Genomic DNA, 13,838 nt, shown 5'->3' with positions numbered 1-13,838 from the left:
CTGTGATGCAGATACACTGGAAAGGAAAAGAGAGTTAAGTGGAGTTGCACCCATTATGCCAAATATGAGCAGTTCCTTTTGCAGTGCCCACAGTCCTTGATCACAAGAGATAGGGCAGAATTGGTTCCCTCTACTGGCTTTAAATTGCACCAGGGAAGGTTCAGGTTGGATATTAGGAACAATTTCTTCTCATCAAGAGCAGTGATGCAGTGGCACAGGCTGCCCAGGGATGTGGTGCAGTCACTGTCCCTGGAGGTGTTCAAGAGCCGTGTGGATGTGGCACTGAGGGATGTGGGCAGTGGGCATGGTGGGAGTGGGCTGATGGTTGGACTGGGTGATCTTAGAGGTCTTTGCCAACCTTCATGATTTTATGATTCTATGATAAGTCCTCTAACGACTTCTGGCAAAAGCTCACACAGTCTTCTGAAGTTGGTTCATGGAGCGCCTTATTTTTATTTTCTATTAGCACTCCTTATTACAATGTCATGATAAGTTAAAACTGATGACATTTTAAGAATTACAGGGTGGTAAAACTAAACGAAGAATGTTCTACTGAGGATGCTTAAACACCACATCTCAAGTGATTTCATTAAGCTGTAGATGGTCTACTTACGATGCAGAGGTGAAGCAACTCAGTCCCTGTTAGGCTACAAGCTTATTGACTGTGTGGCCTAAATTCAGCAATATTATTTCCCTTCTTTTTCAAGGTATGTGTTTTCCACAGCTTTCTCCTGGAGAAACTGTCTGCTCATGGCTTGCATGGGTGTACTATTCATTAGGTAAAGAACTAGCTGGCTGGCTGGGCCTGAAGAGTTGTCGTGAATGGAGTTAAATCCAGTTGGCAGTGGTCACAGGTAGTGTTCTCCAGGGCTCAGTATTAGGGCCAGTTTCGTTTAACATCTTTATCAGTGATACTGGTGAGAGGATGAAGTGAACCCCTCTATAAGTCTGGGTAGTACTGTTGATCTGCTTCCTATGCTCTGCAGAGGAATTTGGATGGGCTAGATTGATGGGCCATGTCCAATTGCATGGTTAAATGTCAAGTCTGACACCTGTGTCATAACAACTCCGTGCAATGGGGTTGACCAGCAGAAAAGGATGGGGGAATGCTCTTTAGCAGCCAGATGAACACGAGCCAGCAGCGTGCCCAGGTGGCCAAGAGGGCCAATGGCATTCAAGTTTGTATCAGAAATAGCGTGGCCAGCAGGACTAAGGCCATAGTGAGCAATGGCAAGATGGCACTTCGAGTGCTGTGCTTAGTTTTCACAGAATCACAGAATGACCCGGGTTGGAAGGGACCTCAAGGATCATGTAGTTCCAACCCCCTGCCTGGCAGGGCCACCAAACATACACATTTACTAGATCAGGTTGCCCAGGGCCCCGTCCAACCTGGCCTTGAACACCTCCAAGGATGGGGCATCCACAACCTCCCTGGGCAGCCTGTTCCAGGGCCTAACCACTCTCCTAGTGAAGAACTTCCCCCTAACATCCAACCGAAATCCTCCCTCTTTTGACTTAAAACCATTTCCCCGTGTCCTGCTATTGTCAGCTCTTTAATGGCTGTCAGTTCTGGGCCATTCCCTACAGAAAGGGTGTCAAGTTGTTCAACTGTGTGCAGAGCAAATAAATGAAGATGGCTCAGAAAACCAGAGTTATGAGGAACAGCCAAGGGAACTGAAGTTGTTTTGTCTCGAGAGGAGGAGGCTGAGGGGAAACCTCATAGCTCTCTACAGCCGCCTGAAAGAAGGTTGCAGCAAGGAAGACAGTGTTGGTCTCTTTTCTTGAGTGCCAAGAGACAAGCGAGGAAATAGCCTCCAGTTGCACCAGGGGAGGTTCAGACTGGATATCAGGAAAAAGTTATCCACGGGAAGGGCTGTAAGGCAGAGTCCCCATCTGGTGGTTTAACAGTGGCTTTGTCAGTTAGGTAGACGGTCGCTCTCGATGATCTTAAAGATCTTTTATATTCTAAGGCCTCAGCCCGAGCGCCGCCCATCACCGCGCTGTGGAGAAGCCGGATGGCGCGTTCGATCTCCCGGTCAGCGGCTGGTTGTGTCTGCGGGTCCGCCTCGCTCCCCGCGCATGCGTGCTGCCAGTCCCAGCATCCTGAGGCGCGGCCGGAGCGGAGAGGAGCCATGGCGCTGCACGTCCCCAAGGCCCCGGGCTTTGCCCAGATGCTCAAGGAGGGAGCGAAGGTGAGAGCGGCCGGGTAGTGAGCGCCTCCAGGGCTCCCTCCTTGCCTCCCTTCTTCCCGCTGCGAGGAGGCTGCGGGGCGTTTGGGCGTGATGGGCGGGGAAGGTTCTGGAAGGCCCGGCCGCTCCACGCGGTCTGGGCTCCCGGTTGCTCCCCTCGGCCTGTGGGTGCCAGTGCTGCTGAAGGATGGAATAGAAAGAAAGCAGCTTATTGTAGGTGGAAAAAAGGAGTGAAGTTTTGCTTGCTGCTGATTAATACAATGGAAAACTAAAGTTAAACAGCTCAGCCCTATTTTTGTTCTTTTTTGGAGGCTTCCTCGGAGAGAAGGAATGGTTTCTTTCAGAGGTGGGGGAGAACAGAGTGCAGATGTTGGTACTCTAAAATTACAAATGATCAACGATAGAAAGAGCTGTGTTCTACTGAATGAGAGGGATGTGTTCTGAGGTGCTTGTTCTGCATGTAGAAAATAGTCATTAGGGAGGTGCATGCTTATGGTGGCCTTCCAGAACCTGAAGGGACCTATGGGAGAGCTTTTTCATAAGGGCATGTATTGACAGGATGAGGGGAAATGACTTTAAAGGGGAAGATGGTAGATATAGAGTAGATATTAGGAAGAAATTCTTTATTGTGAGGGTGCTGAGACACTGGAACAGGTTGTCCAGTGAAGTGGTGGATGCTCCCTGCCTGGAGGCATTAAAAGCCAGGCTGGATGGAGCTGTGAGAAACCTGGTCCAGAGGGAGGTGTCCCTACTATAGCAGGGGGTTGGAACTAGGTGATCCTAAAGGTCCCTTCCAATCCAAACCATTCTATGATTCTCTCTTCTGGGAGGCATAGACTATGGCTTATCTGGTTTACAAGTAAAGCCCTTACAGGAGATCCATTATTTCCATTTGAAGCCAGGCTGATCAGCTTCTCAAACACCAATATTTCCTGAATCATAAAATCATTTTGACTGGAAAAGATGTTCAAGATCATCGAGACCAGCCATGAACCTGACCTGAGGCTCATGACTAAACCATGTCACTTGGTGCATGGGCATACACACTCCAACGTGTTAAATTAAGTCACTGAATTAAAAAAAAATACACAGACTGACTACTTTTAAATTTTTAAGCCACTCATTTGAATGTGAAATTGAGTTACACGACTCTGTGATGTAGAGTTATGGGTAAAAAAGCAAAACTCTGTTGCATGTCCCCAGTCCTACCTTCTTTCTCCAGGCTGCTCTTGGTTATTTTCTAGCTGCATTTGGTATGCCATTTATATTTTAGTAGTCTTTTGGCATATGAAGGGGGGCTATAAGAAAAGAGGAGATGGGGAAATGGTTTTGAACTGAAAGAGAGACTTAGATTGGATTTAATGAAGAGATTTTTTAGCATAAGGGTGGTGAAGCACTGGAAGAGGTTGCCCAGAGAGCTGGTAGATGCTTCGTCCTTGGGGACTGTAAAAGGCTGGATGGGTTAAAAGGCACCTGATGGAGCTGTGCACGTCCCTGCTTATTGCAGGGGAGTTTGATCTGGTGGCCTTTAAAGTTTCCTTCCAATTCAAATGATTCTATGATTATTATTAGTGCCTCTTTGAGAAGTTACTAGTTCTGAGCAGTTTTTTCTCATTTGTTTTTAGCATTACTCGGGACTAGAGGAAGCTGTCTACAGGAACATCCAGGCATGCAAAGAACTTGCTCAAACCACCCGTACAGCTTATGGACCCAATGGTAAGTAAATCATAGTATCATAGTATCATAGTCTCGTGCGGGTTGGAAGGGACCTTAGAGATCATCGAGTCCAACCCCCAGGATTCGAGCCTCTGTGTAGCAGAGCGGCACTTCTACCACTTGCGCCACAGGGGGATTCGAACCTGGGCCCTCCGGTGTTACAAAGCGGCATTCCTACCACTGCGCCACACTAAAGCTGCTGTAGTTATTTTGATCAGAATGGTGCGTCTGAAGGCTAATCTTGCCTTGACAAAGAGGCAATTAATTGTGTCTTGAGAAAACATATTGGACTTGCTGTAGGACTCCAGATAAAGTTGTTGTGTCTGGTTAGTTCTGAAGCTATGCAGTATGTTCCTTCTTTTGCTGGGGCTTTTGTGCCTGTTTTGCTTCAGTTACTTTGTCCTCTTTGCTGTCTGATGGCTGTATGGAAGACCTGCAGAACTTAGAGGAAAGATGGTAACTCGGTAGATAGTCAGGATTAATGTAACCGTACTGTATTCTGATAGATACACTGTATTCTGATAGATACACAACGACAACAGTGTTCTCCGGTGCCAATTAAATTATACACCAATGTTTCTGAAAACTCCTTGTTCAGAAATAATGAATTCTTGATAATGTAATGCATTCCCAAGTGTTATTCACAAAAGTACATGTGTCTGGAGTTATAAATAGGGCTCGTGTTTTAATGTGTCAGGTGAACTAGAAAGCTATGGAAACAATATATCTGTACAGTGCAACAGTTGCCTAATAAATACTTTTTTTCCCACTAGGAATGAACAAAATGGTTATCAACCATCTTGAGAAGCTTTTTGTTACCAATGATGCTGCTACTATCTTGAGAGAGTTGGAGGTGAGTTCTCTTAGAGTGGGTCAGTTGGAAGAGACCTTCAGAGATGAGAGTCCAACTGCTTGACCACTTCAGGACTGAACAAAAATTAGATCATGTTGCTGGGGACACTATCTAAATGTGTCTTGGAACACCAAAAGCCAAGGGGCATCAGCCAACTGTGCAGGAAACCTGTTACAGTGTATGACCCACATAATAAATTTCCTCCTGATGTTCAGTCTGAACCTCCTCAGTACAGCTTTGTGTCATGGTCGTAACCCAGCGTTCTTGTTAGCGTGGGCCACTATGGATCTGAACACTGACAGGAATTTTATGTCACCCTCCCAGATTATATATGCCATTTTGTGTTTACATTTGTGATTGGATTTGAGTAAAGTAATGGGCTATCCCCAGCATGAGGAGTTATCCCCAGCATGAGTTACTCTTCTGTAAAGCAGCATCAAGCAGTTGCAGAAGATGCTTAATAAATGACTACTATTTTTCCTCCCAGACCACTGTAGATTTAGAAAAGAGTATGTGTAGACAATAAGGTGTTTGGAAAACTCTGAATGAAATAGCTGTTGTGTTAATCTCATGGTGTTGATGGTTGCAATGTCGTTCTGTTTGCTTGGAATATGACAAGTGGATTTATGAAGCTGGAGATCTACCAGCACCCACTTTTAAGTGAAGTGGGCAAAGTAAAAGAAAAGACTTTGGGGAGGCTGACATATGACTTTTTGCTATCAAATGTGTGATAGAAATGATACCTTACTGAGTTCTACTCTTAATTTTGTTCTAGAATAATTAGCAATAAATTGTCAATTTTGTCAACTGTAGAATAGTTCCTTCAAACCTGTATAGTTACTGGTGTCAGTGACAACGATGTGCACCTTCTTTTAAAGGTCCAGCATCCTGCTGCAAAAATGCTTGTGATGGCTTCCCACATGCAAGAACAAGAAGTTGGAGATGGAACAAACTTTGTCCTTGTTTTTGCTGGAGTCCTTCTGGAGTTAGCAGAAGACCTTCTGAGGATGGGATTATCAGTCTCAGAGGCAAGTTGTATTGTTAATACAGTTCATGTATCCTGAGTTCAGATTGCAGCTGGTCAGTGTTTTTGAGTCACAGAATCAGAGTGACCCGGGTTGGAAGGGACCTCAAGGATCATGTAGTTCCAACCCCCCTGCCTGGCAGGGCCACCAAACATACACCTTTACTAGATCAGGTTGCCCAGGGCCCCGTCCAACCTGGTCTTGAACACCTCCAATCTTCCCTCTTTTAACTTAAAACCATTTCCCCGTGTCCTGCTATTGTCAAGTCATAGTGTGTGAACATAGAACAGTGTACTTACCTGAATTAATTTTTAGTTAGAAGCCTTTTGTGATTGCTGCTTGTGATTGCTTGTTTCCCTGGTAAGCTTTTTCATCTGTATGTTTTAGTGGACTTTTAAAAGGAAACATAGGCAGTGTGAATACATAATGAGGTAAAGTAGTAAATATTTGCTGTTGTTGCACAGGTGATTGAAGGATACGAAAAAGCATGCAAGAAAGCTCTAGAAATACTTCCGGATCTGGTATGCTGTTCTGCAAAGAACCTTAGAGATGTTGATGAAGTGGCATCTCTGTTGCATACTTCAGTGATGAGCAAACAGTATGGCAATGAAAGCTTTTTGTCAAAGCTTATTGCTCAGGCCTGTGGTAAGTTCATAAGAGAAACTGAATGTGTTTGCTTGTGATTCTTCACGGCCTGTTTGGTTTATTAGGTTAATTTAAATGAAACACAGTAGCCTCTGAAATTAGTATGTTTCTCGTGTTGAACTCTGTATTGGCACCGGGGCTCTGAAAAGCCCTGTGATTTGCTTACTACTTCTGCCTTTTTATCCATCTTTTGTAGTCTTTTTTGACATTAAAGGGGATACATTACACTTCAGAAAAGCTGTTTCTACTCTCAGCCACAGAACAATGATAGCAAGACTGCAGTTGTATTGAGCTGTTGGTTTCTCCTTTTAGACTTCAAAGTAAAACATGTAGTTTAAGTGCTTTCTAAAAATACCCTGGGTCAGGCTTCATTCAAACATAAGTTTCTAAATGGATATTTGGACCTCATTCAGGCTGCTCAGTTGAAGTAACGTTGCTTTCTGATTACTGCTACATTTTAAAAAGAATTTAAAGCAGGAAATGTAATTTCCTTAAATTAATTAGGCAGTTCAAACCATGGAATTCTAGTACTTGAAGAAAATCTCTATGTTTGTTTTATTTAGGATGTCATAATCTTAATATAATCATTAAGCAACACTAATATATTCTTTTCTTCTTTTAACCAGTTTCTATTCTTCCTGATTCTGGTCATTTCAACGTTGATAATATCAGAGTGTGCAAGATTGTGGTAAGTTGAGTATAGTTTTACTGTAAGCTAAGAAGTTTAAGGAAAGGACGTAATTTTTAGACCTTCTGAAAGTGCCGCTTCTGTTCTAATCTCTCTTGTGCTGTAGCACATATGATAAGCTTTGGAAATTGGTCTCCACATTCCTTGTTTATGGCCCAGTAGCTGATTTCAGAAATAGAAATTGTTAAAATTTGCATTAAATGAGATATGTTAATCATCTACAGGTACTGCTGCTTTGTAGTAGAATCATAGAATCATTCAGGTTGGAAAAAAGACCCCTGCGATCATGCAGTCCAACCATCAGCCCACCCCCACCATGCCCAGTGCCCACGTCCCTCAGTGCCACATCCACACGGCTCTTGAACACCTCCAGGGACGGTGACTGCACCACCTCCATGGGCAGCCTGTGCCATTGCATCACTGCTCTTACTGACAAGAGATTGTTCTTAATGTGATTCTCTGATTAATATCCAGTCTGAACCTTCACTGAATTCACATGGGTAGGCTGAGGTGAAGACCGGCAGAAACGTAGTAGTATAATCTTAATGTTTTTGCTAAGTGGGTCTCTAGACCTTGATAGATTATGTAGAATTAAAGCAAAGATTTTCCCTTTTTTATTTTTCTCCTTAAGTCTTACCTTCTGCTTGTGTGACAGTGGGGATTGGTAAGTTCAAGTAGATGGAGAGACTGTTTTTGGAAGGTGTAGTGCAGCTTTCTGACAGTAAATGAAATGATGAGTGATGTGACTTCTGTTCCATCTCTTTTCTACCAGGGTGCCGGTGTCTCTGCTTCATCAGTTCTACATGGCATGGTTTTTAAAAAGGAAACTGAAGGAGATGTTACTTCTGTCAAAGATGCAAAAATAGCTGTGTATTCCTGCCCTTTTGATGGTATGATAACTGAAACTAAGGTATGTAGAAGCTCAAAATAAATTATGTATCTGCATATACTTATTTGTGGCTCTTAGCCTCTTATTTTTAGACTTATCTATAAATATTTTTGACACTTGGTGATTAAGATATATTTGTTAAGACTGAGTTCATTAGTCTAAAAAAGTTTGTAGAAAACTTCTGAACCTAATTTTGCTTTGTAGGGTTTTTGATGGTGTGGGTGGGTCTTGTGGGCTTTTTTTGTTTTGTTTTTACCCATTTTGCCTGGAAAGCTTCATTGTGACACAACATGCAGAACTGAGGTTTATGGATAGATTGGGAGCCAGTAATTTGTCTAAAACTTTGAGAGGTTTTTAGTTGACACTGAACTGATGTGTGTATGTGTTTTACTAGGGCACTGTGCTTATAAAGAATGCTGAAGAGCTGATGAATTTCAGCAAGGGAGAAGAAAACCTAATGGATTTGCAAGTCAAAGCTATTGCTGATAGTGGTGCAAATGTAGTTGTAACAGGTGGCAAGGTGGCAGACATGGCACTTCATTATGCCAACAAATACAATCTTATGATAGTCAGGTAAGCTCTAGTAGACGTAAGACATTTGCCCCACCAGATTGATGAAAAGCACTTGGCACATCGTCTCTTGCCTCTCAAATAACCTACAATACAAAGTACTGCAGGCAGTTTTTCTAGTAGGTAAAAACCTGAAATGCAGACAGGTGGTTTCCTAGCTTATGTTCCTTGACCTCTGCGTAGTAACTAACTGGGTACTAATTAGTGTATATGGTACAGTTACTCTGTCCTATGGGATTTTACAAATCAATTGATTTTTTTCTTTAGAGATGTGTCCACAAATGTGTATTAGCACCATGAGGGCTCTTCCTGGTCAGTTGTCACGTGAAACCTCATCAGTGATGAGATGCATCGTTGTGCATCACTCTTACATTGATGAATGGAAGAATAATTCATACGTACATACACATTTACTAGATCAGGTTGCCCAGGGCCCCGTCCAACCTGGTCTTGAACACCTCCAAGGACGGGGCATCCACAACCTCCCTGGGCAGCCTGTTCCAGGGCCTCACCACTCTCCTAGTGAAGAACTTCCTCCTAACATCCAACCTAAATCTTCCCTCTTTTAACTTAAAACCATTCCCCCGTGTCCTGCTATTGTCAGCCCATTCGAAGAGTTTACTCCCCTCATGGGTGTAGGTTCCCTTCAGGTATTGCATGACAGGGGATTATTACAGACGTGGTGTACAAATCAGTTTAAGTATTATACAGTAGCAGATTAGTAATTGCCAAGTATTTGGATTACTTGTTTTCAAACTATTAAAAAGTCATTTGTTCTGGGAAGTTGTAAATAACAAGACCACTTTTGTTTTTGAAAGGCTGAACTCAAAGTGGGATCTGAGAAGACTGTGCAAAACTGTTGGTGCGACAGCCCTACCCAGACTGGTATGGAATGTTCATATAAGAAGCAGGTAGCATAGCACTGTTGAGTACGTTCATTTCCTGACTATTGTTTTTCTTTCCAGACCCCTCCTACTCTAGAAGAAATGGGTCACTGCAATAGTGTGTATTTATCAGAGGTTGGAGATACGCAAGTTGTTGTGTTTAAGCATGGTATGTATGTTCTATGGGAATTCTAATGCTGCCGCTCCATAAGGATGGTACTCATATGTGTTTAGAACTGAAAACTCAGTTCAGCAATAAGCATATCTCTCTTAACAGAAAAGGAGGATGGCGCTATTTCTACTATACTCATTCGTGGATCTACAGACAATCTCATGGATGATATTGAGAGAGCAGTGGATGATGGTGTAAATACTTTCAAAGTGCTCACGAGGGTAAGTACCCAGAATGTCTCAGTTATTAAAACTGAGCTATGGATCAGTTTGTTTTGGTACCTGTTTGCTTTGGGCTTAATTTGTCATAAAGGCATTAATTGCCCCATCCATTGTCAATTCAGGAGCATTTTTGATAGGTTGAAAACGATGTGGAGAAGACTGCTACCAGTGTTCTCATGAATATGATGTATTTAAAAGCACTTAGTTGGTACTGAATTCACTTTTTCAGTCCTTGTGGAGTAAATTCTTTTCCTTTTGGAGTAAAAAGGAAATGTTTGAAAATGTATTTGGAAGATGGCATGCAAAAAGAGTAAAAGTTTGGACACTTAATGTCCTGCATTCATGAATATGGATACTGACCATGGAAACACCCATAAACAGTACATTTATGGCTGGCTGTAGTTATGACTTAGGTTGATAACTTGTCTGTTTAGAAGATGGAGGGATAGTGAATGAATGCCAAAGGGTTTATTAAATTCTTGAGGTTTTTTTTTCTTCAAACAAAACTGTTGTGATACCTCTTGACATATTGAACTTAGTTTGAGAAAACTAGTTCTATGCATTTTGTTTCCCAAATACTTAGCAGTTAATGGAAAAGGTGGGAGAAGGAGACAGGAATTCAACCCTCAGCTTATGAGTAATTGAAAAAAATTCTATGAGGAGAACAAAAAAACCTGCATTAATATTTTTCTTGAAGGATATTTGGATGGAATGATTAAAATCTGGTAAATGTCTCCTAAAAACTAAAATCCTAGAAGCTAAGAGATAAATGTGACGCTTTCTGCTTTGGTATGGTCTGTTCACAGGACAAACGTCTTGTTCCTGGAGGTGGTGCAACAGAGATCGAATTAGCCAAGCAAATCACATCTTATGGAGAGGTATGCCTGTTGTTAGTTTAATTTTCTTTTTCTTATATATATATATATATATATATATATACACATGCTATTAAAAAAAAATACATATTTACATGTACCTACATGTAAATCAGTAGAAAAATGTGTAGAAAGTACCTCCCTATATTACTGTTGTTTAAAATGCCTGCATGGTGTTCACTTTAGACTTGTCCTGGGCTTGACCAATATGCCATCAAGAAGTTTGCTGAAGCATTTGAAGCCATTCCTCGAGCACTAGCAGAAAATTCTGGAGTAAAGGCAAATGAAGTCATCTCCAAACTTTATGCTGTGCATCAGGAAGGCAACAAAAACGTTGGATTTGATATCGAGGTAAGTAGTTTCTCACATTACTTACTGCTCAGCAATACTAGGTTATATTTAAAAGTACTTCCACTGGTAGTACTACATATTTATAGATGAATTTAAATCTTTGAAGCTCAGTATTGCACATTCTAGAAGAGAATTTAGAATTCTAAAACTAACAGGTTTTTTTATTTATCAGGCTATTAAACTGGATGTAACACAGTAGCCTCCTGTAGGAGGTAAAACGAGATACTGAACTATCATAGATACAGTAGATCTTTAGTGATTACTTGTCTTCCTGTAATGGATTAGAAATGAAGGTTTTCTGAAGAGAGAAGGGAAGAAAATGGTAACCTTGAAAACTTAATAACTTATCAGGTAGCAGCCTGTAAAAACTTTAAAAGTACTTCCTTCTATTTGAAAGGCTGAAGCTGCTGCTGTGAAGGATATGTTAGAAGCTGGCATCTTAGACACATACCTGGGAAAATCCTGGGGTATCAAGCTGGCCACAAATGCAGCAGTTACTGTCCTACGGGTCGATCAGGTAAGCTTAAAAATACTTTGGGTGCTAAATTGAAACCTCTGCTATAACTCAGTGTTCAGAACACTAAAAGTATGAGAGTGTTCTGGAATTACAAGGCGTACAGTTCACAGAATCACAGAATTGTAGGGGTTGGAAGGGACCTCTAGAGATCATCGAGTCCAACCCCCCTGCCAAAGCAGGCTCCCTACACCACGTCACACAGGTAGGCGTCCAGGCGGGTCTTGAATATCTCCAGAGAAGGAGACTCCACCACCTCCCTGGGCAGCCTGTTCCAGTGCTCCGTCACCCTGATCTGATGTTGGAAAACTTGGTTTATTTAAACTTACTCTCAAAAATGAGGAATTGGTTTCTTCAGGAGCTCATGGTTTGGGATATGAGTGGAGGTTCTTCAGCTACCAAACAAGTGCTGTTTCATGTTACTTTAACATTTGGCAACTGATACTCACACCTAGAAAGAAACCTTCTATAGGAACAAGGATTATCACAAGAAACTTTTTCCCATGTACTATTTTTACATTAAAATCTCACCTTAGGAAAATGTTAGTGATCTTAATGGTAATAAAAAAAATGCTTATTTCTGTATGGAATTCTAGAAAAAACATATTTGCATGTGAAATTTCTGTAGATTATTATGGCAAAAACAGCAGGCGGTCCAAAAGTCCCTAAACAACAAGGACATTGGGATAAGGATGACTGGAGAGATGAGCCTGAAAAGTAGAATGAGTAAGCTCTGTCAGAGAAGTCTCAGTGTGTGAGAGCATGTGTGAACATACTGACAATCACATGGCGGATCTGCTTTGTTCTTGAGGGCATGTCACACTGCTGTCTTATGTGTGCTGATTTCTTATTTGTGCCATAGTGAAAGGAGTCTGTTCTTCAAACTAAACTTTCATTGAAGAGACCATGAGTATAGTTCTAGGGTTACCTGCCACTGGAACAAGTGCATTAAATAAGCCTCTAACAAAGCAATGCTAGTGGAACTTGTGCTTTAAAGGGTGTATCTTGGCTGGAGTTCCGAACAATAGCTCTAATGATTTTGCTCTGTGTTGTGTGCAACCGGTAAAGTAGTCACCGCTTAGTTTAAACACTCATGTTCTATTAGACTAACTTATTTTGCATGCAAAAGTAAGGTAAATGCACTTTGTATGTGAGGGCTCAGCTTCTGCCTATATTCAAGAAAAAATACGAGTTTCAATAGGATGGATAATAGTGATTGTGAGTTTAAGCTCAGAGCAGGGAAACTGCATAGCCTAGGGACTGTTTTCAGTCAGCATCACAAGGCTATAAATTAGAGGGGGGAGAAAAGTCAGTCTAACTTTTTTTTTCTTTCTACTTTCCCATTGCCTTCAAGATCATAATGGCGAAACCAGCTGGTGGTCCTAAACCTCCATCAGGAAAGAAAGACTGGGATGAAGACCAAAATGATTGAACGCTTTAGCTGTACTTCTTAGTTACACGATTATGTGAGTTTTGTAATATTCCAGTTGGAACCTGTCACGACGTTTTGGTCTCTTGCCTTTAAGTTATGAACTGTATCCAGTAAAGTGCAGAACTTTGACCGAACACTTCAATAAACTTACTACTACTAAACTGTTAACTGGGATTTTATTTGGAATTACTGTGATACAGTTCTTCCCTGCTGGGCAGGCCCCTGTGTCAGGCAGGGGGCAGCCATAGCCTTCCCTTGTCCAGGAGCTGAGCCATCCCCCTGCCTGGGCAGCTGAGCCCAGTACACAGGAGCTAAGTGAGGCTGGCTGTAAGTCTGCTATAAGGAGCACAACTGAAAGCACAGTCCGTAACCTTTGCACCTCATTACAGTCCTTACCCCTCTGCCTGTGTAAAAGTTAACTGAGTTTTGAAATAATTAAATACAGCAGTCATGAGGTAGTCTGTAGCTATGCTTCATGTCATTACATGTGTCTCTTTCATCCTCACGCATTCAGAGGCTCTGTGTGCTCCAAGTGTCAGCCAGATAGTGGTGAAACACATCTCATTCTAATGGCTTGACAAATGAAGAGGTTAGCTGAGAAGTTATCAAGCACGTAGATGCACAGTGCTAGAAATTTTTCACATGCATGTAAAATTTGAAGTCCTGTGTTAAGTTTCCTTGGGGAAAGTCAATAATATTTATGTGCCTTAAAGTCCCTTGAAATTCAAGCCACTTCAATAATTTATTTTTTTATTACTCTTGTCTATACTCCTTCACAGCCAGAAGGGAGTGGACAGCTAAATCAAGTCTGGAA

General features: G+C 41.9%; 1 protein-coding gene across 2 annotated transcripts; it reads left to right on the top strand.

Annotated features, from left to right (window-relative positions):
- The first annotated feature begins 2,100 nt into the window (after nt 1–2,100).
- CCT8 (chaperonin containing TCP1 subunit 8) lies at nt 2,101–13,192 on the top strand. 2 transcript variants are annotated; one of them, XM_015880946.2, is made up of 16 exons: nt 2,101–2,192; nt 3,815–3,905; nt 4,679–4,758; nt 5,637–5,786; nt 6,248–6,428; nt 7,055–7,116; nt 7,889–8,026; nt 8,400–8,578; nt 9,394–9,460; nt 9,541–9,628; nt 9,737–9,852; nt 10,659–10,730; nt 10,914–11,078; nt 11,476–11,595; nt 12,221–12,318; nt 12,947–13,192. In XM_015880946.2, exons 1-15 carry the CDS (start codon nt 2,133–2,135, stop codon nt 12,311–12,313), a joined length of 1,662 nt encoding a protein of 553 aa, XP_015736432.2. In that variant the 5' UTR covers nt 2,101–2,132; the 3' UTR covers nt 12,314–12,318; nt 12,947–13,192. The 2 variants fall into 2 exon arrangements, with proteins under 2 accessions (XP_015736432.2, XP_015736442.2); XM_015880956.2 differs by lacking the exon at nt 12,221–12,318.
- The last annotated feature ends 646 nt before the right edge of the window (nt 13,193–13,838 follow it).

This window comes from Coturnix japonica, chromosome 1 (assembly GCF_054131305.1).
Source record: "Coturnix japonica strain WE chromosome 1, WE-NBRP24, whole genome shotgun sequence".
In the NCBI taxonomy this organism is placed as follows: Eukaryota; Metazoa; Chordata; class Aves; order Galliformes; family Phasianidae; genus Coturnix; species Coturnix japonica.
The sequence above is the reverse complement of the archived record's forward strand: the minus strand, read 5'-3'. Positions and strand labels throughout refer to the sequence as shown.

Excerpts from the sequence above, each read along its gene's own strand:
- CCT8 (XM_015880946.2), top strand. The coding sequence starts at position 2,133 with ATGGCGCTGCACGTCCCCAAGGCCCCGGGCTTTGCCCAGATGCTCAAG. Across the intron at positions 9,461-9,540 it reads CGACAGCCCTACCCAGACTG|ACCCCTCCTACTCTAGAAGA; the intron begins GTATGGAATGTT and ends TTTTCTTTCCAG. Across the intron at positions 11,596-12,220 it reads CTGTCCTACGGGTCGATCAG|ATTATTATGGCAAAAACAGC; the intron begins GTAAGCTTAAAA and ends AAATTTCTGTAG.